Source organism: Phalacrocorax carbo, chromosome 1 (genome assembly GCF_963921805.1).
Source record: "Phalacrocorax carbo chromosome 1, bPhaCar2.1, whole genome shotgun sequence".
Taxonomy (NCBI): domain Eukaryota; kingdom Metazoa; phylum Chordata; class Aves; order Suliformes; family Phalacrocoracidae; genus Phalacrocorax; species Phalacrocorax carbo.
Genome location: NC_087513.1, coordinates 69,277,672 through 69,303,510, shown reverse-complemented (window position 1 = coordinate 69,303,510; position 25,839 = coordinate 69,277,672). Strand labels below are relative to the sequence as shown.

General features: G+C 47.0%; 1 protein-coding gene across 2 annotated transcripts in view; it reads right to left on the bottom strand.

Annotated features, from left to right (window-relative positions):
- The window catches only part of LOC135314679 (chromatin remodeling regulator CECR2), a 97,827-nt gene that overhangs the window by 9,565 nt on the left and 62,423 nt on the right, over positions 1-25,839 (bottom strand). The window contains exons 3-11 of one of the 2 annotated variants that reach the window (XM_064458638.1): positions 14,737-14,920; positions 13,846-13,985; positions 13,213-13,317; positions 12,548-12,597; positions 10,052-10,221; positions 9,227-9,304; positions 4,263-4,419; positions 390-519; positions 65-102 (exon numbers count right to left, since the gene is read on the bottom strand). In XM_064458638.1, coding sequence (XP_064314708.1) covers positions 65-102; positions 390-519; positions 4,263-4,419; positions 9,227-9,304; positions 10,052-10,221; positions 12,548-12,597; positions 13,213-13,317; positions 13,846-13,985; positions 14,737-14,920 — 1,052 coding nt within the window. The remainder of the gene's footprint in view (positions 1-64; positions 103-389; positions 520-4,262; positions 4,420-9,226; positions 9,305-10,051; positions 10,222-12,547; positions 12,598-13,212; positions 13,318-13,845; positions 13,986-14,736; positions 14,921-25,839) is intronic. The other variant, XM_064458647.1, reaches the window with a different exon arrangement.

Sequence of the window (25,839 nt, the reverse complement as noted above, 5' to 3'; positions counted from 1 at the left end):
ACGCCCAGGGGAGTATTTCACTTTGAGCAAGTCATGCAAAGGGGAAAGCTGGGACAGGACTTACCTTTGTACATGGCTGTGAACTCATCATCCAGTTCAAAGCTGTAATGGGAAGCACAACAGTGAATATGCAGACTGAGGACATATAAGACACGCTGTTGTACTTCATCTTCCCTTCCACCCCATGCAGAGTGCCCTAACGCTGACAAATAGGCCTCGTCACAAACATTCCTCTAGCATGGACCAAATCCAGATGTTTCTTGGCTTACTCCTCGCTGTTCTCCAGCCTCAATTCTCCTTCCTCATTCCTGTGAATGATCACACTCCCCTCCTTCCTGTACTCACTACTTCAATGCACTCGCATGCTGTATGCCCAGCTGCATACTCACAGATCCTTGGTCCTTCGCTCCTCCCTGGTAGGGGAACTGGGATCCAAGTGGGAAAGCTCAGGGGGGAGCTCCTTCCCCTGCGCCAGCAGCCAGGCCCGCTCTTCACGAAGCTTCCTCCTCTTGGCCCGTTCTGCAGTGGGGAGGGGGGAGAGGTGAAAAACCATTCAGCACTCCTTGGCAACAACATCTTGCAGGGAAAATGAAGGCAGGTCCTGCAGCTCTCAAGAACTCCAGTGAAATGTTCTTGTCCTTTCAGCAAAAGCAGCAACAGCACAGGAACAGAGGAGGTGAGAATACAGTGCACCATCAACACACCTTTGACTTTGCAGTCATTGATTTTGAAGCATTGCTATGATACAGATGCTCCCCTACGCAGCTTCCAGACAAATTCCTGACCATGGCGTGGTACAAAGAGAGAAGTTCAATGCACAGACCTTGGCATAGATCAGCACTATGGAAAGAGCTGGCTTGTTAAGTTACCAACCTCCACATGCTTCACCTCAGCCAGGTGAGATCAAGGCAGCTGTTTTTGCACCAAAGTGGATGAAGGGCAGTGCCGAGGGAAGGGTGAAGTTCTACCAGCAGGGTGGCAGTGAGTAACTGGGGTCATTATTATCTTCCACCACTGCTAGCTTTGGGAAGATTGCTCAGGTAGGCCTTAATGGCCAGTGGCCAGAGCAAGCAAGCTGCCACACAGGAGGGCCACTGGGACAGCTTTGGTTTAAGAGGTGAGAGACAGGAAGAAGCAACACTGGTAATATAACTTGTGGTTTGCAACCAGACAGCTGGCTAACAGATTGCTTCATAATAGAAAGTTTATTGGCTCTTATGAACCTCATTTCCTTTTACTTATAGGAAATGTGAATTCATTTGACTTGCTAAACACCTGTGGTTGTACCAACATTCTGTGGGAGCAGAATTCTGTTCAAGGAGAGATGTCATAGGAGTAAGACCCCAGAAAACAGGCCACATTGGGGAACACCCAGAGTGAAAGAAAGATGGGGGAGACTTGGCTGATACCCTGTAGAAGAGGGTCCATCTTTGGAAAATGCCAAAGACTCAAGAAGCACCAGCTCTGGTGGAAAAGTATTAATTTGCTGTCTTACTCTGTCAGTCAAAACAAAACTTGGAATGGGGGTTGAGAGCACAAGATGACTAGGGATAGCTACAAGGTGGGTATTTCCAAGGAGGTTTGCGGACAAATATGTCAAAGACTGGTAAAAGAAAGTAAAAATTTCCCATTAGAAGACTCTGGGTAGCACTGAATTTGGGAGGACAGGACTTAGATCTAAGATGTCCTACAGAATCTAACAACATCTGTTATAACATCAGATTGCAGATTATCTGAGTCTGTCCAAGCACAGTTCAGAACTTCATGTTTCTTTCATAAAATTAGCATCACTTAGAAAACATTATAATGGATGCCTAAGTGAGAAAGGTAAGAAAAACATGAGGCAATGACTTGGGCAGAAAAAGGAAAACCTCGTGGCAACAGCAGCCAAGAGGTAAGGTGATGGTTAGAAATCCATCAAGGCCTGCCAAGGATCTGACCTGGTAAACTGACAGGAATTGGGGACCACTACCCTGATACCAGATTGAAGCCCAGTCAGGATTAATGGCAGGTCCCTCTACCACAGCAAGTGATTAATATGGCAGGTTAAAGATCACTGGCAGAGCTCACTGTCATGCTGTCAGCCTGGGTTGAGTCCTACCCAGCAGCTTTCAAAATCTAACCAACACCCTAAAAAGTCCCTCAAACAGCTAGAAAATCATATGCGTGAGAAAGAATGTTGGAGCAGCATCTGAGAAGAGGACCAGGAAACTCTAACCTGCTGTTGTGGTAGAAATCTAGAAAGCTGCTTTAACTCATAAATTCAGGAAAGTACAGATGGGCCCAGCAGGAGGCTCGCTACCTGGGACGTGTGTTGGAGTGGGGGGAAGTCAAATTCCAGACTGGAAACAGAAACGTGACCTAAGAACAGGCATACAGTCTAAAACTCTGAAGTGGGTGAAGCGCTGATGAAGTTCATCAGACAGCAGATATTTTACCCTGTGTTTCACATCACCTCTCTATAGAAGACCTTAAAAAATTAATGTTAAATCACAAACAGGCTGCAAAATACAAGAAAATCTTTTTACCCTCAAATCTCTGTCAACGGATGTCCAGTTTTAACAAGTCTGAACCAAGCAAAACAAATGACTTAATTTTCAAATCACTTTCCGACCATCGTAAGAACTGTCATGAAAGTAAACGCTAATGGAGGGTGTGCTTGACAATAAGGAAAATAGTTAAGAAGCCAAAGTTCTACCTGGATAGCTGCTGTTTCTCAGGATGAAAAATACTGCAGTGATTTAACTGAACAAGTCAGCCATTTAAATAACCTTCCTAAACAGCTTTTTCATCAGCTTAAAAGGAGACCTCTCCCGACTTAGCCTAAACTGACTAGCGACAAGTTTAAACTAAACTGGAGGAAACTGCACAAACCAAAATAAAAGCATCTCTGCCAATAAAAGCATGAATGTATGCTAAATTGGCTTAAAACAGTTTACTGCCCAATCTCATGCCGGTTTCTTTGAGTGGCTCTGGTGCCTTTGCATGAGATGATATAGCGATTGCGTTCACCCAGAAAGGACATGGCTTGTATCAAAACAAGACCTTTTTACAGGTATATTTACCTTTGCAGCAATTCTGGAACTTCAAGATTAATTTTGTCTATAGAGATGGAGAATTAAAGCACAGAGAATATGTAATTTGCCAAGGTGAAACAGATATCTGCGGCAGATATGGAAGCTAATTGATTCTCAGTTTAAAGCGCTGGATTAGCTAGGACTGGCAACCAGGAATATATGAAGTCCAAGCAAGTATTGAATTTTCTAAAGGTTAAAAAGGTAAGCAGGTAAAAGAAACTATTCTTAGATAACATCTGGTCTGCTACCAAACATCTGGTAGCAGACTGTTTCATCTTGGAAAGTTTACAAGGTTTGCATGAACTTAATCTTTTTTTCCTTTTCTGATTCTTTATCCACTTGAGGATGCGTGATACTGATACTGCCACCACAGTTCTCTGAAGATGTTCAGCGTTTCCCTGGAGCTACAACAGCCCAGCCAGCCACTGTGGCAAAAGCAGCAGATAAAGGAATCCCTGTAAGGGAGGCTGACAGAAAGAAGGTGGTCAGAAATGAGCCTGCTCTTAGACACCAGTGCTTACATGTACTGGCTGAGTGCCTGCTGTCTGTGCCTCAATCTGATGTATTAAATGCAACACTGCTATTTCTTGCAGAACAGCTTAAATCATCATTTAATTCAAAACAAGGAAAAAACAAGGCCAACATCTGAAGTTGCCAACTCTGGTGCTCTATTTAGCCTGGTCCCCTCATCTTTAGTTCTCCAACTGATGAGGCCAGTAGCAATATAAAAATACTACTCTTGCTACTCCCATGTTGTCCCCTTCCCTTTCTCCTCAAAGGCAATCCTTCTTTCATCATACATTGGGCCACAAGGACTAAATACCATTCAGCAAGAACAAAGCCAGGTAATCCTGCGCACAGGGAAATCCATGAGGAGGCAAGTGGTGAGAAAGAAAAGAACTGAGGAACGCCACAAACAGCAGGAAAAAAAAGTACAGCTGGGGCAAAGGAGCATGTTTTGAGGAAGACAACACAATTAAAGGGTGCACTAAGGAACAGCCACCAAAACTGAGGGAGACAAAGGAAAAGAAGCTACAGTAAGACCAATTTATCTGAGGTAAGTGCAAGAAAAGATATTCCTGTTAGCAGGCCTGGCAGGGGAGGAATGCAAATGCAAGATCTTAATTCAAGATCTCAATCTCGGGTTTGAAATCTTCCACCCCGCTTCACACTGGCTGCACATACCTTCCACTGCTTTGACCTTCTCCTCCATCTCTCTCTTCCTCTCCTCCTTTAGCAGCTGTTCCTGCTCCCTCTTCTGCACTGCTATAAGGATCTGACGTTCCTCCTCTTCCTCTCTGCGCCTCTGCTTCTCCACTGAACTCAGCACATTCGGGTTTACCTGTGACAAAACGGTGCATCAAAAACTGTAATGAATTGGCTTACTGAAGGTTGAACAGAGGCAGGCTTACTTTAAGCAAGTATTAAAGCATACCTACAATGAATGGCTGGGAAAAAAAAGAAAAGAAAAAAAAAGAATTTATACATATGAATTCTCAGATGAAAAGCAACATGTAAAGGAAAGTAATTTGTCATGCGCTGAACGGAAGGAGAAGTGATGGGTTAGACAAGCTGCCACTCTGCCAGGGACACACCGTGTCTATTTCCCTTCCAGAGGCAAAGGATTCAGGCTGTTGACACTCCCAACACAACACCTCTACCCCTTCTAGGTAGCAAAGCCCTGAGTTGCAAGCGTGAGCAGAAGGGACTACTCTCCCAACCCTGGCTCTGCTATAAAACACAGAGTACTTAAGACAGGAAAAGAGACTGGTACAGCCTTGCATCAAGGTATCATTTGGATTGTTTTCCATTCCTGTTGAAAATAAGGTCCGCCATATTTCTATGTTCTAATCTCCCCTGAACTAGTTCTCGCTTGCTTGTTTGGACAGTTGTCCTGCTGGGTCCCCCAACCAGTTTTTTCATTCAAGGATGCCTGGCTTTTTAGTTCCCCACTGCCAGCAGGCTACAAGGCTGCATTTGATCCCACTTAGACTGCAGGCTTCCAAGACCAGGGATTGCCTGCTCCTAATGCTCCGATAATGTGTATGTATATGGCAGTGTGGAATTACCTTTATTAGCTTAATTTAATTATAAGACAAATGAATTGGTCCTCTACCAGCTACTCCCACCTCTTTGAATTCTGCAAGACCAAGGTATGTGTCCATTTTCAGCAAGTAATATCAATCAGAAAAGAACAATGTGCACACAGTTTTCCCCACCTTCATTTTCAGGGAACAACCAGCAACCCCTGCTTAGGCAGAAGGCATTTCCTGAGGATTAGCAATCAGCTGGGGTCCCTTGGTTGCTGCTTAGACCATCACCTTCTCCAGGCCCATTATTAAGCCCCAGAAAAAAATCTGGCACCATGATTACTATTTTGTCCTTGTTTTATTGCCTAGAAATGGAACCTTGAGGTGTTTTGATAAACGCCAAGAAATGTTGTCTGGTTTCACTGTACATTCATTCCCCCTCTGCCTCCCTTTCCCCTACACAGCACTACTCTACAATCTCCTCCTTCAGCCCTCCATGGACAAACATCATGTATTATCTCCCTGTCTCCAGCAGCAATGATATATTAAGGGAATTATGCTTTAACCACCAACAGCCACAGAGAAGTGTCCAAGCGAGGGTGTTGGGACTCTTGGCAAATTTAGGGCCATATCCTGCATCTAGGGACAGACTGGACAGCAAAACCACCTATTCTGTACCAATCTTTTTAGGTGAAACCCACAGCACAATCTCACCACCACAAGGGAACTCTGCCCATCATCTTTTCCTTTCCAGATCTTTGCCAAATATTAGTACTTTACTCTTCTCCCACCTTCCTAACACACCTAACCTAAAGGTGTGTTAGGTTAGCCAGCTTCTCCTTGCATTCAGTCTAATGTTCATTTCTCATCCCCTCATTCCATCCGGTTATTCCTGGTTGCACTCTTCAAGGCAAGCATACATTCTCTTCTTCAGCCACATTCCAGCCTTTATGGGCTTCCTCAGACACTTACACAAAACCCCCATGTTTCTGTAATTAGGTTAAATGTTTCCCTATAAAGCAATCCTTCCAGCTCCCTAATCATTCCAGTTGTCTCTCTCAGATCTCTCCTCCAAGCGATCAATATCCAAACACCAGGATGCCCAGGACCGAAACTGCTATGCCAAGTACCAGAGGTCAAGAACCTACAGAGCTGGGCTCTACACTTCCACTTTTGGGTCTTTTCATATCCCTCTCAACCACTCTACCATCCTATTTTCTACTCATGCAACGCAAACATCTTCCTTTCAGGCCCGATCCTGACTATCAACTAGTTTTCCCCTAACTTTCTTGATCAATCTTTAAATTGCAATAGGAACCAAACACCATCAGATTCTGCAGCAATTACGAAAAGAAAGAGGTGAGTGGGAGCCAGCCACCAGAAGTCGGCACACGAAGATATTTTATTGAGGATGTGACCATCAGCCTCTAGATTCTCCAAGCCAGCAGATCTAAGCCAGCCTGGTGAGCCACACTAATTTCTTCAACTGTTGGTGCACAGGTCAGACCTTCCCTTTCCCTGGATTCATACAGCTTCCACCATTTACATCCTGCGGAAACACGAACTCGACATCTGAGCCACAATGCTCACACCAGGGCCTCTCCAAGCATCCAGGGTGCATTCAGCACCCTATACTGTAATGGCGCAACACAGAATCCATAGCATGTTCCTCATCAACCCACCACAAATACAGCATCAACAAAGCAACAGGACAATCTGCAGCAAAGAAGATGTCATCCTAGCAGATCTAGGAAGAGAAGAAAATAGAAAAGCAGAAACCACAAGCGCAATGTAGTGAGCACCAAGGACTGCAGCAGATGCCCGTGACAACTGCACTTGCTCCCTGCAGTGCTGGCAGGACAGCAGCAACGATGGCATGGGCTCTTCAAGACACTTCAGACACAGAAATAGCCAGATTTTCAGAGGGACCTACTGCCCAGTGTCCCACTTAAGACCACTGGGGATGAGGGTGCTCAACTCAGGGTTAAAAAAAAAGCAAAACAAACAAGTAAACTCCTAGATGTGATGGAAGCAGATGCCTATTGGAATGATGAAAGCAGGAACCCAACACAAGTTAAACTTCCTTTCTGAATGAAGAGGTGGCAAAGGGATGTTTCTCCAGCTTCCTCCCGACTCGGAGAATAAAAACCATCCCTCTCATCTGCGACTGTGGCATCACCGCCTCCTTCCCTCCGCCAGAGAGCACTCCAGGACACAACATTGCTGCTTTTCCCCCCTGGGACCCCGAAAGGGCCAAACTTCTGCCTTTTGCTTTGCTCTCCAGACAGCGGGTATCAGGCTTCAGGGGCAGAAGGCCAGGAGGTGCGGGTGCCCCGACCCCTTCCAGCCACACGCCCCGGCCCCTCGCCCTCCAAACCCTCCCTGCTCCGGTTTCCGCAGCACTACCCTAATGAGGGTGCTGCTCAGACGGCTCTTTAATGAGGAGCTAATCTGAACCACCTGTTGAGAAATCCCCTGCAGGATTAGGAGCCTACAGAGCAGTTACATCTTGGACTGAAGTGGCATCCAGCTCCCGGAGCCAGGAGGAAGGGGTCACCCCTGCACCAGGCTGAGGTTTTCTCCCCCAGACTCGCCTGCTGCCCACCCCTCACTCGTCACAGAAGCCATCAGACATGCTGGCACCTTCCCTGGTTCCCCTGCGGCAGGGATGACTGCCACGTCCTGCTGGGGAGCCGGCAGGAGCATTGCCACCCTCGCACTGGCTGGCTCCCCATGTCTCAGTGCAGCGGGTGCTGGGAGGGCCCCCCGCTTGCTGGAAACGTTTCACTGGCCCACAGGCAGCAATTAACAGCCCTCTGCTGCTGCAGACCTGGAGCACCTGCGGTACTGATTAGCATCATTCAGGCTCCATGTGTTTCCCACTCCCCTCCTCCTCTGGGATTTCTGCTGCCCATGAACAAACACGTGTCCCTGCGCTTCCTGCATGGTGGGCTTTGCAGAAAGCAATTCTGGCCCCAAACTGACCATCGCTGGGGTCTTATTTTCCTCTCGGCAGGCTTTTATCTGCAGCATGATGAGAGGTTCTTCCTTCCTTTTATTTATCTATTCTAAGTAATTATATTTATTGCGGGGAGTTGTACTTTCTCCTTTGTTTTGTGGGAACCCCTGACCCTGGCTCACATGGAATATTCCCTGCAGTTTACTTTCCCAGGGTTTGACAAAACACCAGGTAACTATGTTTTCATTACATATACAGCAAGAGATTATGCCACAGCCTGGTAGAATCAAGCCAATTTTTTCCTCCAAACCTAATCCCATGTTGCCTGACCGATTGCTTTGGGTAGCAGTTGCCAGTTCAAAGACACCCCATCCCCACTCTACCATGCCCCTGGCTGTGCCAGCGTGACTGTTGGGGGCTGTGTGTTGAACTGGATCGAAAAGCTGATATACGTTAAAAATAACCCCAACCAAAGAAAAAGGTTATATTTAACTCCAGTCATTTTCCTGGGTCTGGTTCACTGCACAGATCTGCAAGCAGCAGCGCTGTTATACTGATGGGGTGGAGAGGAGATGGGGGTGAAGAGGCATGGAGAGCGCCGTTTCAGCTGACAAAGCTGCAGTTTGATAAGCATTTCTTTAAGCAGCCTAAATTGTGACTTCCATTTCCAGCTGACCCCCTCCTAGCTCAGCTCCGTACTGCATCAGTCATTCTTCTCTCCCTCCACACTATCTACACCCTCATGTGTTTGCAGCCTCACGTTTTCCCCTTGGCTGAATTTCTGTCATTTCCCTTTGTAAGCCGGTTCTTCTAGCCCTCTCATCCTTCTTCAACTTTTCTTTGAACTGCCTCGAATGTGCCAGCACTTTCATTGAAGTGGAATTCCCCAGACTGAGTGCAGATTTCCATATGCAGCTGCACCGGAGTCTGTGGCGAGGCCGGTTACCTCTGCGATCCAGAGGGCAGCACCTCCCTGCTCGCCACAGAAACCCTGAGTGTCAGCCTGCCTTTGACGGGCATTACCACCCATCTCTCTTTCAGCACAAGCACTTTCAAATGACTCCTTCCCACTGAATAGCGATGCTGCGGTTTATTTTTTCCCCCAGGAGGCATCTGCTCTCGCCTCCCTCCGTCGTCCTCCCCCTCGCACCCCCCCTCACCTCCTGCTTGATTGGTTTGATGGGCTGATGGTCAGACATCCACCTGGGAGAAAACTCTGTCCGCTGCAGACGCTTCTCCTGAAACAGGGTTGAAAATTGAGGGAAGGAAAAAGAGAGTGGAGGAAATTAGGGCACATCGGTGATACTGGCAGGAGAAACTCTGGGGGCTAGAAGAGACCATGAAATCCCTATTAGCTTTACAAGGCTAGCAAACAAGCAAACTGAACTCAATCCAAGAACATCGCACTGACTGCAGAGCCCTTTTTTGCAAAGCCATCTAGCTGAAGGATCCTGTTCCAAATCTGTCCCACCTGAAAACATTCAGTTGACGGGTGATGGTCTTCGGAGTTTTGGGGCTCTGGCATACCAGCTCGAATGGATATAGCTAGGACAGCTAAAGCAGCCACTGCTTCTTCAGCAGAGCCAGCTGAGAAACAGCAGTAAAAGTGGAATCACAGGCAGTTTGCATAGAAAAGCTAGGCTGTAAATCGCAGCAGTTCAAAAGCAGACAGAGATTCCCTGCTAGCAGAAGAGGGACACAGAACATGGCTGAAGACAGTAACCCCTTCAGCCATCCTACCTATGCTGCTGTGCAATCACGAACCAGATCCTTACGTATCGACTCTAGCCCTGCCACTCCATGGGGGAGAGCCTTTCTCCCCATACGCAAGCTAAATAGGTCCCACATCCAGGACACTTGCAGGCTGGAGTGGGGGGAGCAGGAGAGGATGAGGGCTGCTTGGATTTAGCTGTCCTTCAATCAGCAAACATCCAAGCTCTTGGAAGTGGTCATAGAGAGGTAAACAGGATGTCATGTCTCCTCACCTTCTGTGCAATCATGTTGCAGATCTCCGGCAGGAAGTCTTCACTCAAGAGTTTGTAGAGCTGTCGCTCTCTAAGGGAAGTCCTCTCTCTGAAGCTCTCTGTGACCTGCCTCCACTCCTCTTCCGTCTGACACAGCAGCCACCATGTCCCACGGCCAGGCCCTTGGGACCCTTCAACAACATGAAAGATGTTATCTCCACAGCAGTTATGACTAACAACTTTTCTTTATCCCTTCTCTTCTCTCCTCAGAGCTCAGGAAGAGCAAAAAATACTGCCAATGGCCACTGTTATGGGAAACATGCTCTTTGCTATAGGCCCAAGGCTCTCTTGATCCACCAGAAGCACTGCTACCTCCCCCAGTGACACCAAAAGTGATGCCAAGACACAGAGGAAGTTCACAGGTGAAGAAGTAATGGTGGCAGTTTGCAACACATGGATAGTGTGACATCCCTGTAGCAAGCCTCCATTCCAGTTATGATGGACCAGAGAAAAGGATTTAATTTGTTTCTTGTAATAGAGGCTGTCAGCCAGAGCAGGACACAGGGTAATGCAAATGTCTGATTTAGCCTGGCAGCAGAATAAAAACATTGAAAATTAATGTTACTTGAAATAAGCCAATTTGTTTTTTTTTTAGCACTGCAAACCTTTGCTGCGGTGAATAAAACCTCCCATTCTCCCCAAATGAAATATTTTGTTTGCAGGCACTTGAAAGAACAGAAGAGGAAGTGCAGGATGGGCTTCATCGGGCTGCCAGATGAGGGGGAAGTTCCAAAAGTTCACATCCTATCCCTGCTTAATCCAGAGCGGGATCTGAAGCAGATCTCCCACCGCTCTGAAGCATGTCCCAACTACCAAGACACTCTGAGCTGTTCCTCCTTGTGTGAAACATTTGAATATTAATTGCGAAGGAAGGACTCTTGTGTGGTGGTTGGAACACCCACCTGGAGAGAGGGAATGTGGTTCCTGCTCCACAAATGTTTACACAGAGCGGAGAAGCCTCATGGGTTGCAACTTGCGTGCTTTTGCCCCAGGACGCTCCCTAAGCAAAAAATGTTGTGGCCCATTTTTGGGGAGGGAGAAGATATTGGTTCAAACCCTTTTGGGCTGAGGGGTTCTCAGCTCCATCTAGACTTTTCTAGAGCTAACCACAGGCTACTGGAAAGAAAGTAATGGTCACCACCCCCACTGGCAGATGTCACGCAGCTTCTCACTGCATTTTCAAGCAAATTAAGTATTAAAAACAAAGAAGCAAAAAACAGAGCGCCTTTCTCTCTGAACCCGACCCTGGGCCCTTTGTGGATTTGAGCTGCCAGCAGCTCCGGCACACGAGCTATCAGGTTGCCCCAGGAAGGCTGGAGAGCTGCAGCCTCCCTCCAGCCACCTGCCCTGTGATGGAAACCTCCGTGCCGTGGTAGCAGCACAGAGCAAGCATATGCTAGCTCCAGGTCACAGGCCAGCGTGCAGCTTAACCCACCCTTGGCTTCGGCTCAAGTTAACGTACTGGGGACTGGTAACTGCAGTGGTGAAAGACACACCATGTGCTGGTTTCTGCTGCCCTGGCTATGCAACTGTCCCCTGCCCACCTGCAGCGGGGAGCTTACCTGCACACTGCCCCCAGAGCCTGCCCCCTCGTTTCCCCTTCCCTTGCCAGCTGCCTACACGTGACTTGTTTCAAAGGCAATCAGGACTAAGGCACTGCTTTGTGCCACCAGATTACTCCGCAGCTGAAGTGGCACAATTTGCTGGAAGACAATGATCTGAGAAACCCCTCCAGCACCCACCTCCAGAGCAGCTGCCAGGAAATCTGAAGACAAAGGGCAAAGAGAAGGAGGCAAAGACAATGCCACCTTTGCCTTTTTTGGAGGGGGAAGGAATGGGCAGGCTGAGCCACTGGGTTATGCGGAAGCCAATGGATCCACATGTATGACAAATGAGTCCCAGCACGCCCCGGACTCACTTTCACATTAGTTGCCAACTTGCTTTCTCTGCTTGCCTCATTAACCCTTAGGTGGGTATCCCCAAGACATCATTTACCATGCTCAGCCACCCAACAGCCTCCAGGAAGGAGAGGTGAGGAGAATCAAAAAGGTTCTTCCTTCCCTATCTTGGCATCACTGGCCCCACCCTCCTGCCAGTCTGAAAAAATGCACCCGTTATAAACAGGGCCTTGTATTCACCTCACCCCTGGAGGAGCAAGGGCCATTCACAGCCCATTTCCATCAATCTCGGTGAGTAGGTGGGCCCCCAAGACCTAGTGTAACCCAATACATTACAGTTCTTCATCCCAAACTAATCCACGATAAGATAGGAAGCCCACAGGTGCCCAGGCTCCCAGCTGCAAGGCAGCCTGTAACACCAACCCCTCCTTCCAAACTCAGCCCCAACCACCAGCAGAAAGACTCTCCCTTTCCTGAGAAAGGCATCTCTCTGGGCTTTGATAATTTGAGAGCTGTGTTAGCTGATTGTATCAACCCCGATCCCGCAAAATCTCTTTACCATTTCTTATCTGAGTCTCGCGGATTAGCAAGTTCTCTTCTGCCTTCTCCCTACCAAAAAAGAAAGAGAGGAGTGATACAATAAATACATTATTTCACATCATGGAAATGCAGGTGCTTCTGAGGAGACAAATGGGGGGGTGCAGCAATTATTCAGTGCACACTAAAAAACATGAAAAAGCCAGCACGCAGAACACACATTTGATACATATATATTTACATACATATTTATCATAGCTTCATAAAATTTTAATAAGTGAAGGGTGCAGGCTGGAGTTTGGCAAGGACAGTATTTCAATTCGTATGGGAAGCATCCCAAAATCTATACTGACTTAAGTGGCCAGGATTTTGGCTTCAAGTGCTATGCAGTGAAAACATTCTTTATTAGGAGCATATCCCCTAGCACTCCACGGGGGAACGGCATCTGAAGTGAGGTGGTTGGAAGTGTGATACCCACTGTTTCACCAAACTTGGCTTCCAGCTCAGTTAGAATTTTGTTTGGGTAGTGTTCAAAGGACCCACCAAGTCTGAGCTTGCTTCACTTCAGAGATGCATTGAAATTATGGCTGCATATACATACTTATTGGGGGAACCCCAGAAGTACATTATACTTCCCTCTGGGAACATAAGGATTTTATGTCCATTGCAGGAACCACCTTTCCATACCTCAGTAAATTTTCTTCCAGTAGTTTTTTCCGCTTTGGGGGTCGCCCTCGTCTCTTGCCTGTCTTCCCAGGAACATTTGGGGTGTTTGTCTGCCCCCCACACCCCCTGAAAAATGGCAAAACCACCATGAAATATCTGCTGAGCAAGGGAACTGTGGCTGGCAGGATGGAAGAAGGGCAGGAAAATCGGAACAGCTGCTAGGAACCCAACCAAAGGAGGGATTAAATCAGAGCAGCAACGGGATGGGGAGGGGAGGAGAGGAGGGATTCCCACTCGCTAGGAGCCTGATCTGGGAGCCGCCAGCACGGTGCGGGGCAGACAGGGAGGAATGCGGTGGGACAGGCAGCATCGCTCCCACAGCAGGCTCTCCTGGTGCCACAAAGGCTGCAGGCTGGCTCCGACACAATGCGTGACGCGGGGCAGCTCACAGTCTGCTTGGCAACTCCAGTCTCGCCCCGCACCTCCCCAGCCTCTCCCAGGCGCCCCCCCCCCCCGCGCAGCCGCCCGCTCCCCCCTGCTGCCCCCGACACAACAGCAGTCAGGCGGAGTCCCCTCCAGCCAGGCTGGCTGTGCTGCCCCCCCTGCTTTGCCCCTGCACCCAGACACAGGAGGGGACGTGGGGGAGGCTGTTACCTGTCTGGAGCCAGCTCTCCATTGGTTTTCCCCTGCACTGGGTCCTCCTTGTACATCCGTGTGCCATAGAAGTACCAGTACAGGGCACCGCTGCTGTCCTCACCCAGTGGCTCCACGCGGAGGCTGTCGGCGTCCAAGCCCTGTGCCCACCGGGAGACCCCCGCCAGACGGTGACAAGTTGAAAAGCAGCCACATTGTCACACAAAACATGATGACACCCCTCCACAAACACCTCCCTCCCTCCTCCCCTCCCATCATGCCACAGCAGCAGTACAGCTGCTCCTCCGGGCTGAGCTGGGAAAATGTTACTCCAGGGGGAAGGCAACATTCCCTCTCTGTCCAGGGAGGGATTTAGATTGGCATCTCTAATTTGAATGGCCTCTCTCGTTTTAACATTTCATCTCTGGTGCTCCTGACAGGGAAGGTCTAATTAGTGCTGGCGACAGTCATGCACAGCCCTGAGAAGCTCCCTCCCCCATCCCTGCCACCACCCTCCCCCAGCTCCCCCAGTAACTTCAGCCCCATCCTTTCATCTCACACCATGCTTCAGCAAGGCAGTCTCGGCTCTCAGCCCTGCCATTACAGTTGGAGCATCTCCAAATTCACTCTTCACAGGAAGGGTAACCAGTGAAGACAATTTACTTAGTGACTCCCGTGTTACAGATGCATCTGCCCAGGACAAGAGCCCCAAGAGCAGTCCTGTGCACTTGCCGTGGGTCCTCTGCAAGGTAGGGGAGGAGATGGCAAAATGCCCACCCATTGCACTGCCACCCGTTATGTGGCCTTTAAATACACTTAATAGCATCAACCCTTCTCTTCCCAGGAAGATTCACTGATCTGGCCCAGCTCCTGCAGCCACACCATTTCTCCCTTCCCTGTTGCCCAAAGCACCTTGAGGAGGTCGAAGACGTCATCTGCATCAAGGCGGTAGTCACAGAGGCGGTGCAGGATCTCGACCCGGGTGCGCAGGGGCAGCTCCTGGAAGGTGGACTCCCGCAGGGGGTTGGGTTTCCCTTCCTCCAGCTCCCAGCGATAGTTGATGATGTCCTCCAGGTAGCTGTGAAACGTCTGGGATCTAACCAAGGAAACAAAGCACCACATACTCACTGTAGTTCACCATGCCAAAAACACCTGGTGTAACCAGGCAACTCAAACATAACACAGAGACAGCTAACACTTGAAGAAAAAACGTGTCCCACAACAGCTACTGTGCAGCTCTGTAACTCAGGTTCCCAAAACACAGCAATCTCATTGCAGCATCGTGGGATTTCACATTATACACATATTCTGCATTACTGTTACTTCTTTCCAAGCTGAACGAACAAGCTATATATGATGCTAACTCAACGTCATCCCCTTTCTACCCCAATGGCAGGGCCGTGTGCCAGCACCAACATCAACCTTTTACTAAAATAGGATGCAATGAAGCTGATGAGTCTGATTCCCTTCCACCTCTCCCACCTCTCCCCATTTCATGCAGAGACCCTCTACTTTGGCTTTCCATTTTCTCCTCACATCTGCCATTGCCAAGCCCTACTCCTTTTCTCTGCCTGCTAAGTAGTTTTCCATGCCCTGGTTCAGTGGCTTGAAACTTTCCATAACTGTTCTTCTCCTCCTCACTTTGCTGCTGTATGCTTCCCATACTCCTGTTGTGGCCCCCATTCTCCTCTCCCTCCATCCCCAAAGGTGCTGCCACTTGCTGCCTGTTCCTCCACCAGCAAATCTGGCAGGACATATGCACAGCCCAGTTAATGCACGTGTTAATGTGTGCACAGTTAATTGGACACTGCCACACAAGGCTCATTCCCAACGTGAGCATACCTCCCGAACAGGGTTCAGCCCAGAGGACTCTCTCCTCTCTGGTGTCCCAGATGATCAAGTTGAACACATGAGTTCTTCATAAACACTGCTACTAAAATTATCTCTCTCATCTGCTAGCTGGGCCATATTAAGTCCCCCTTTCATCGCCAGCAGTTCACCATATAACCCAAGGAAACACACATTTCTTACCCTCGTCTGGCGTCGAGGGTAAATGACACACTTTAGATGAAGGTTAAGGCTAAAAGAACTTCTGCCTATATTTTAAGGAGAATGAAGTCCTTATTCTGACTGCTGAAAATTTCAGGGGAGGGAATGAAAAAGGGCTAGCGAGGCCATGTGTCCGTAAATAGAAAAATTCCTTAAGATCTGTCCCTATCACTTTGAGTCCTGAGACTTGCCAGGCTCTGTCAGTCTGCTCAAGTTGTGTACCCTGAGCACAGCAAAGGGGGACCCCCCCATGCCCCAGCCATTCTTGCACACACGGGAAGTCCATATGCCGGCAAGAACACCACTGGGTACACATTCCCACCAGCTCTCAAAAAGGCAGCTCAACTTGATAGGTTTTTGGCACAAATGGATTACTCTATATGATTAATGGAACCGTGCCAGCACTACAGAATTGCATTTGCCTGAGAAATTGCTAACTACTACAAAAGCTATTATTTTTGAACAAAGAGATTGAGGAGTGCGATCCAACTGAAATAAGATTGTTAAAAGTCAACAAGAAGTTAGCTATTAGATAGGGGGCTTCACACATTTGGTTAAGGCTGGACTTCTTTGCAAGGACCATGACTGGACGGTGACTGCAAGAACGAAGGAACAGATGCCACATGATTCTTCAAAGCCATGTCCACCTGGCAGTGTTCCCCTTCCTCCTTGAGTGGAGAGAAGTTGATGCTACCACCCTGCAGATTACTCCCCACCAGCCTGCTTCTTCCTGACGTCAAACGCAAGCTGACCTCCCAGAGATAACGCCTCTCACCAGATTAATTTTACCATCTCTGGAGTTGTATTTAACAACAGATGCTTGGATGTACCTGGATCTAGTACCTTCTGCAGCCTGAAGTTTGTTCTTTTCTGCATGACACAAGTAAAGCAATGGTATCTCCAAGTGTCATTGTTTTGCCCCGCTAATATCAGCAAACACACACAACTTGAAACAGTCCTCTACACTCACGCTGTTCAGTCAGCAAAATAAAGGAGGACCGTTTAATGAAATTATTTCTGTGCTGTCTCAAGTACTAGTTTTAGAGTAAAATCTACAGTAACTATTCTTTTTTAAAATGAAGTGCACAGTACACCTACCTGAAGTAGCTGTGCATTTCCACAGTGCCTTCCTCATATACCCCATCCAACTTTCAGCAAGGGCTTCAACTTGGCAAAAAGCATACTAAATTATCTTCATAGACTTTTTGTCTTTAAGAGTGCTATTTGATCACACACAGTTTATATGTTAGATATTTACTGAAGCCATCAGATTAAAACAGCTTTCAAGAACAGAAACAGTGACAAGCATATCTTTTCCTGAAAGCAGGAAAGCAACACCTGTATTTGGATGCTTGGTCTGTCACTGAAGGGGAATGACTGTAAGGTCTCAGAGGGCATCCGAGTTTTAGCCCTGAGTTCAGTTGTTCAACTCTGTCAGAGCTCAAGGCAGAAGATTATTTCATCAGATCTGATTTCTGATAGGCTCTGGCTATTTCCAATAAAATTGACTGAAAAAACAGTTTCCCTAGGATCCTGAAAAACTAGTGGGTGACATGGGATGCCACAAAGAAACAATAAAAGTACCAGGGCTTTCTCTGCTCCTATTTTTATCACTAGAATTTTTTCTACCGAAAAAAAGGGAAAGGTGTGGATCAGACAGATACTTTTACCGCTTCCATGAGTTCACTTATCTTGCTTTACCATTTTGGCTGCTCTCAAAGAAAACTGATCCAGGAAGCCACTCAATTACAGAAGATCATCTGAAATCTTTGCCTATGTAACTCTTATTCCCTCTGGGGACTGGGTCTGTTGACTTAACCAATTTGGTTTGAGTTTGACTTTCACATAAGTAGCTAACACTAGAAATTTCTGCCATCCACTCAGTGTCCGATACATTACAAGCTCTGTTCTCAAGAGTACTTTGAGTTCCTATCCCCATCAATTTTCAAAGACAGCTACTGTGCATTTGTCACTTTGAATAAGGATAGAAATGAGAACCAGAGATGGGAACCAGATGTCTCAAAGCATTCCCAATCACTCTCAACCTTACCCAATTTGTATTTTCCCTCTTCATGGGGGACAGCCTCTTTCCTCCAGACAAATGTGGCGTGCTCATCTTCAACCTGTTTGCCACACCTACAGTTAGTCTCACTTAGCCTCTATCTATTAAATTTCCCTTTGAAAAGGTTTCTGAAACAGCCCTCCTGATTTGGAGAAGAAAACTGCAGGGAGCACATCAATCTGTGAGAACTCTGCCCTTGGGGTTCTTCCCCGTGCAAAGCAGAAATGCTTGGGACTAATTCTTTAGCATTATCCATAAAATTCAATACGAAGAATCAGAGAGACAGGGTCCACGAGTGGAATGACCTGGATGTGGTCTGTCAAATAGCCTTTTTTCAAGCTCACAAATAGGACAGCTACACACTTGCAGGTGTGGCACATCCTACAGAGTCTCTGCTGCAGCTGAGAAGCTCCAAAAACTCTTTAGTAGGTGGGAAGAAGGCAGGAAGGAAATTACTAAGGTGAAGAGACAGATGTAGTTCTTCATTTGAGGTTCTCAGCATCACTGAGACTTGTAACAACACTCGACCAACAGAAGCAACGTTAAGTCAGCAATGTCCTTTTCTCTGCAAATTGGGGTGTTCCCAAGGAGAATGGACTGGTACATGGACACATTCTGTTTGAGGGCACATATCCAAAGGAAAATCAAGTCTCCCCTGAAAGTAAATTGGGGCTCCTACAAAAAATTTTTTTAAAAGTGTGAGACCATGGGCCCCAATGCTTGTCTCCATATCAAAAAGTTCTACCCCCCCGCCATACAGCAAAAGCATCTTCCATACAGCTCATTAACCAAGGAAAACTATTACAGAAATCACCTGCAAGAGGTCTGAAAAGTTACCTTAGAGCACCCTGTAACTGTAAAACTTAATCCTTCCCACTGACGGTCTTTCTCCCCATCCCAACTTCACTAGCACCATTCATATTTCAGAAAACTCAAAAGTTTCCCTTACCTGCCACAACATTCCTTACTTCGCATTTGCCACCTGACATGGAAAGGAATTTGGATATCTATAGTGGGGATGTTGTGAAATAGTACATGCATATTTATGTGATACATCCCAAAAGGATACAGGTGATTTCTCGTGAGCCCAATGCAATTCTTAGTCTCATCCCTGGCTGTGCTCTCAAACCACAGGGTCATTGTCAGAGGTCCCTACCTTTTTTTGCCATGGTTAGAAACAAGGCCAAAGCTGAATCACACCTGTGGTTGCAAGTTTTAATCATACATTGTGGACCTTTACATATGCAAAACGAAATCTGGGACACAGGGAAGGGTACGACCTAGCACATCAGTGTCAAATGGGAGGAATAACAGCAGACAATCCAAAAGAGTACCCGGTAAGGCTACAGCTCAAGTTGCCTGTGATCTTTAGTAGCAGCTGCAAAAGAATCAGGGCATAAAGAGGACAGGAGCAAGCCGAAGGAGGGGCTCCTCCCCAGCATGGGTATCAGCGTCCAGAACAGTCAGAGAAATGATACACCCCCCGAGAGCTCAGTGCTGCAGCCCAGCCATCTGCTGCCCGGCTGCCTCCCAAAGAGGGAGGTTTCTCTGTGCTCCAGGAGACGGAGAGCTGAGGACTACTCCTCCCCCCACCTGGCAATCCCAATTCATCAGTCTGCCTCAGTGGTGGCTTCCCCTTCTCTCAGAAGAGGCACCCTTTCTGTCACCTGGGGTTTAATGCATGGGGACACACTACTGTTGGAAAAAGAACCTTGGCCAGCATGTAGAGCGAGCCCCCATGCTGCTGCTTGTCACCGTGCCCAGCTTCCCAGAGGGGATCCTTTGGAGACCTCTGGAAAAAAGAGTGAAAATTTTGCAGGGTTGACAGGATATAGGGAGAATTTTGGTCAGAGCTTCTGGTGCGCATGCTTGGGAGGGGACAGCTGCACCTAGAGACCACAGCCCCACAGGCACCCTGGTAGGGCAGACTCAATGTGAAATGCCTTCTGGGCAAACCCAGTGCTGTCAGGGCTGGAATTATGTGTATACGCGTTTTTTTTCTTTTTCTTTATCCTTGTGCCCAGAGGAAGCAGAGCAACTTGTGCTTTTACTTTTAAAGTCTCCAAAGTAAATGAAATCTTGGCTGGGAAACTGTAAACAAAATCAAGCCAAAAAAACAAAAGCAAAAACAAACACTGATTCAGTAAGAGAGTCCCTGTGTCAATCTGCACTTCCCACAGGCAGGGTGCCATGGCCTGAGTGTGAAATTAATGCCACAGCACACTTTGCTATCTGGTCTATTGCTGCCAATTTTGTTACAAGCCCCGCACCCTGCTACTCCCCTCAAAAAAACCCTAACACCTTCCCCTACCCCCCCCACCCCCAACCCTGTGGGAGTAAATACTGGATTAAAAGAAACATTAGGATAAGAAGTTGGAAATATTGGAGACAAAAATCTCTCAACGATGCTCAGATACTGCTGGCATACACAGATAAGCCTTCTGAAAGTTCAGATTCCAAATAGTTGCCTGGACCCACTAGCTAGAATATCTATCATATTGACAGTGTTTTAAGTCTCTTGTTTCATTTAATTTACAAAATGCAACGGAAGAGTAAATACTGGAACATTCTTGAGCTAAAACTGCTGGTAAAATGGCAAGCCTGACCTATGTCTTATCCCAGACAGTATATTGCTCTGTACTTGAGATTAAAACCAAGAACCCCGAAAAAACCAGAGGACAACAGAAAGCAGGAACAGACGACCTCTTCCACCTCCTGCCCAAGAGTAGTATGTGGGAGAACACAGAGAACAAGACAGGGAGAGCTCAGCCTTTCTCTCAAAAATTATTTAAACAGGAATAAAATTGCTCTCGTAGAACCTTTCACAGAGTTAGCCAGTAAGAAAAATAACAGAAGTGATACTTCTGTCTGGTAAAAGCTTTAAAAGCTGAAAAAACTTTGATTCCCTCAGCTACCCAGCACAAGCAGTGCTTTTACAAGGTTCTCAGCAATAAATGAAAAAAGACTTCTTGGGCATCTAATTCACAGCACACAAGAGAATGGTTTTGCCTCTGTGATGTCTCTAGCTAAAATAAACACCACCACCACAAAAATCAAGGTCTTACAGAACAGATGTTTTATCATGGAACTAATTTTATGGACTGAAGATATTTCACCTTATGGACTGGCACCTTTTAAGTTCTGAATTGGCAAAAAGGCACCAGCTTGGTGTTGGGAGTCACTCAGGTGTTAATGAGAGCATTAACTGACAGATGGCATTCAAGATATTTCTCCCCTCTCCAAAGAAGAGAGCTTCTCTGCTGTAGCAGAGATCAGGAAAGCTTAATTCTTAACAAGTGTTCAATGCTTTGGCACAAGGCAAGCCCTCTAGAAGGTAATGGCAAGGATTCAGGGTTTGCTGGGATGACCTCAGTCAAACATCATTAACAGGGTCAGGAGAAGCAAAGCCTATTTCAGTAGAAAAAAATAATGTAAGGGCCCCCACGATCAATCTATCGTGGCTTGTCAGAAAGAGAAAGCTCAGGCTGACCTTAGAAGCAATATGAGTTACTACTACCAGCCTGACCTTGAGCTCTCATGTAACAATGGAGACTTTTTTTCTTACTGTATTAATGAGCTTTCTTATCTGAGGTGGGGGAGGAAGCCTTATGGACCAGCTTTTACTTTCCCTTCAGACAATTTACCCTACTGAGAAACTTAGTCAGGCATGATGCAGGGGAAAAAAAGATACTACCCCATCCTTCCAGGGGAGAAAATGGTTGGATAGGTATATTCCCCATTTCCTTCCAAGCCTTCTGTGTGCGGCTCCCTCAGAAGGTGTGCAAGCCAACAGGAAGCACATATTCCTCAGACCATGGGCCAACTTGTCATCAGGGCAATCAGACTGGCAGAGGCTCAAGTGCAACAAGCACCCTGAAAGGCCCCTCCTCAAAACACTTCACTGAAGCAGAGCAAAATGACCGAGGAGCTGGAGATCAGGAATTGTGACCTTAAGCTTTAATATCCATATTTTGTTTCCAATTCAACTAGCGGCACCACTAGCTGCACCACTGTCCTGCACCACTGGTGGGGACAGACGTTACAAATTCCAGCCAGACACAGCCTCGAAGGAAGCCGTGACTCCTGGCCACACCAAACTAGTGACAGACCTCGGCAAGGTCCAACCCTGGTAGAGCCCTTGCGATGAAGGAAGCAAACACCCAGGCTCATCCTGCTTTTCAGTGTCCTCTTTTGATTCATGCCTGGAGAAGACCAGCTGGCCTACAAGGGGCTGTAAACAAAAGGAGGACAGCTTACATTAATGGACCCTGAATGATACCACAAAATAGGGGAAAAGAAATTAAACTGCATTTATCAAGGTTCCAGAGTGAAGTTTCTCTTCCCAGAGTCAGAAAGACAGCAGAGATTGCTGGAGCACAAGACCATCACAAGGCATGTACAGGCCTGCATCTTGTCCTCCACTTCTAGCTAGAACTAGTTTTCTGAATGCAGATGCTGCCCAAATCTCAATTCTGTGGCTTACCTGTGTGGCCATCAGGAGCACTGGCAGTGAAGGAGAGGAGAAAGACACTTGAAGAATCCGAGCATGGATTGCACTGAGGTCTACATCAGTGACCTTCATTGCCACCCTTGCTGAACTTTCTACGTTACAACCATGGTTTTGTTTCAAATCATAAGGACAAGAAAAATAGCTGGTTAGCAAATGTTAAGTAGCAGCAGCTCTTCCGTAAAGTAGTCTGGTCCAACTCCTGGATTTGGCAGTCTGAAACATGAATGATCAGAAGTTTCCACATCCATGAAAGATATTCCCAAATTCTCCACACGAGTAGAGGACAGCAGAGTAAATTCAGCAGCCTAGCAATTCCTGTTCCCTGCCCCTCACTTGTCTAGCCTATATATACTTGCTTCCAGAGCTCAGATGTGGCACTGAGATCACCCCCAAGAATATGCTGAAGAGATGCTTAGAGAAGACATCATGGTACTGGACCTTTCCTCCAACATGATAATACAAAGTTAGGACAGGAGGTTCTCCAGCAGAAGGGCTGCTCCATCTTGCTAAGAAAATCTAATTTATGTGGTTGGATGCCAGAGAAGTCACTGCCTTCCCAGCTGAACTCCTAAACTTCATGTTTAGGAGAGGGAAAAAAATCATCAAAGAAAAACCAGGGTTATCGGCAGCTAAGAATACTCCTCTTGCTCCATGTCTTCCTCCATCTTACCTCGAGTGTTCTTCTATACAATAAAAAACGGGGAAGCTGGAAGGAGAGCTGGCAGATATGCTGTATCCCACAGAGAAGCAGAATAGGAACAGCTATGGAGCGAAGCAGTGTCTCCAGGGAGGCAGAGAGAATGGAGAGCTCATGTGGGCTGTCTAGTCTAATAAGGGATCACACCACAGGAGCATGTGCTGGCTTGACAGAAGCAAGTGCAGCCACTTAACCTGGGTATGACAGCTGAAGTGGGAGAATTGCTTTTCTACCCCCAAAAAAGGGGAGCATGAAGGAAAAAGGGGAAGCCACAAGGTCACCACAGCTGCCCGACCTTCAGGGAAGCTCCAGGTCTGCTCATGCAGACTTCTGCCCCCAGCCCAGGCAGAAAAGCTGAGCAACCAAGGAAGTTTCCAGCTTAGGCTCCTTAGTGCTACTAGACCACACTCACCAACTCTTGAATTAGCTGGAAATGCCCTTTTACATGCTGTAAGCTGATATGTGCTGCCCTCCACCCTTTTTCCCTCACACAAGGGACAGGAGGCAGAAAATCCACCCTTCCAAAAGGAGACGCCAGCTGTAGGAACTGAACTCATCTCACACACCCGTGTGGCAAAAGGGCATGCTCTGATCTTCCACAGCTGCCCACAGTCCATGCTTCTTCTGTGATTCTGCTTTTATCTAGCAACCACCCTACGCATGACACAGCTGCTGGGAGTGACTTGTTTGTTATTTTGTTGAGAGAAGGCAGAAAAGCAGCAGAGATATCGGTGCAGATATAGCACAGTCTCATGCTGGCCTGTTCTGAAAAGGCTCTTCCCTTAGGCTGGCAAATGCCGGGGACAGGCAGGAGTGCCGAGATAAACGTCTATTTGATCTTCTCTCCCCCATTCACCCAGGATTTTTCACTGCTTTATGTTCACTAAACACCAAGGCAGCTAATCAGTGCTCTGTGACCCCTGTTAATTGGGCTGAGAGAAAGGCAGCACCGGTAGGAGAAATCACACATACCTGTTACTTTGAACTGTCCTGTCATTTTCCATCTCCCTGCTTGCAGGAGCTCCAAGCACCCTTCTGTGAGCCAGGGCTGCTCTATTTTCATCAACATCCCCAGGATCAGCAGGAGGGGCCACAACTCTTTCGTGTGGTTGTCCTACCTCTAACACCTCAAGGTTCAGGGAGGCAACAAAAATGCATGTTGTTGTTTCTCCTTCTGTGGGAGAAGGTGAAAGTGATTTTTGGTGAAGGAAACACCATCAGAAGGTGCTGATGGCCCTTCTACCTACACCCAGCCGCTCCTCACTGCTGTTATCTGCCTCTCTGTTGCTCCCCCTCTCTCTCCCTACCACAATACCAGGGAGAAGCAAGCAGATGCCCAACATTCACCTCCCCTCTCAAGAGACCAGCAGCCTATTTGGCCAAGTAAGCCAGGGAAAGAAAGCAATTGGTATGAAGATGTGAAGCACTGGAGGAAAGAGGGGTTGGATTTGCCAAGCCTGGTGGATTATGCAGTACTTGGAGGATGAGGAAGACACATATGATTAACTAGATGCACACTGGGTGCGGGGGCCTGTGTTTGATTTTAGGTAGGAGAAAGGGCTGCTTGCATGTTTTTGTTGTTTGATTAGGGAAAAGAAGAAATAAGAATATGAGCATCAATAAAATCAGAGCAGCCAGCAACATCCCAAACAACAGCTGAAGGCATATGGTACCAAAGGAAGAGAAAGTCCTGGGGGCAAAGGGGGTGAGCAGGATGATGCCTACGCTGCCAGACAGATTCAAGAAATATTAATGGGATTAAAACAAAACTTAAACCATGATGAATAGCAGTTTGTTTTTCAATGCCAGCTCAACCTTCCCCTCCAAGTCAGTGCATCTCTGTACAGTCTACATGAAGTGAAGACCTGTGCTCTCAATGTATGCAGGGTTTGGGGGCAGTGGTATGGACAGAGAAGTAGGAACCCCCTCCCCCACTACTGATGCTGCAATTTGAGTGAAAACTGGTAATGACAAATCAATGGGTTGGATAACTGGATTAAAGAGGAGGAAAAATAATTCTGCTAAAAGATCCTGAAACATCACTGTGGTGAGCAAACAGTATTGCTATATATATTTGTGAAAACATGAATTAAAGTAGCAATAGATGAACAAAAACTATTATTTACCTTGAATGACTACAAAGAGGAGACTATTTGAGACAGTTTTTAAAATTGTCTTTTTCCTTAACTGTAACTGCATAAATACAATTAATTAAGTGTGGTTGTGTAGTTTTCCATGGGCATTGTTTGGTTTGGCTCAGGGTGACCATTTTTGCACCAAAGATGTATTTAAACACACCTGCCCAGCTTTGCCAACATACTAACGCCACATACGCTCTGTACTTCACCGTTTATTCAATTTTACCTTTAAGATACTACCCTGAAGCCATTAGTCAAAGGGTTCAATAACAATTCAGTTGCCTTCAGTGTGATGTACAGCCTGCAAGAACAGCAAGGGGAGGTTTAAACTCCAAGAGGAAATCAGCTCTGTAATTGGCCACTAACATACATTTTCCTACCTACCATTGTGTTGAAACATGCACTACAGCTCCAGCACGGAGGAAAGCAGATGACATTGCAGCTACTTTTTCTCTTGCCTAAAAACACAGACCTCAGTTCCTTGAGACTATGGCTGAAACTGTAAAATACTGTGTATCTGGAAATATATAGGAACCTCCAGAAAACTGGTAAGACAGTC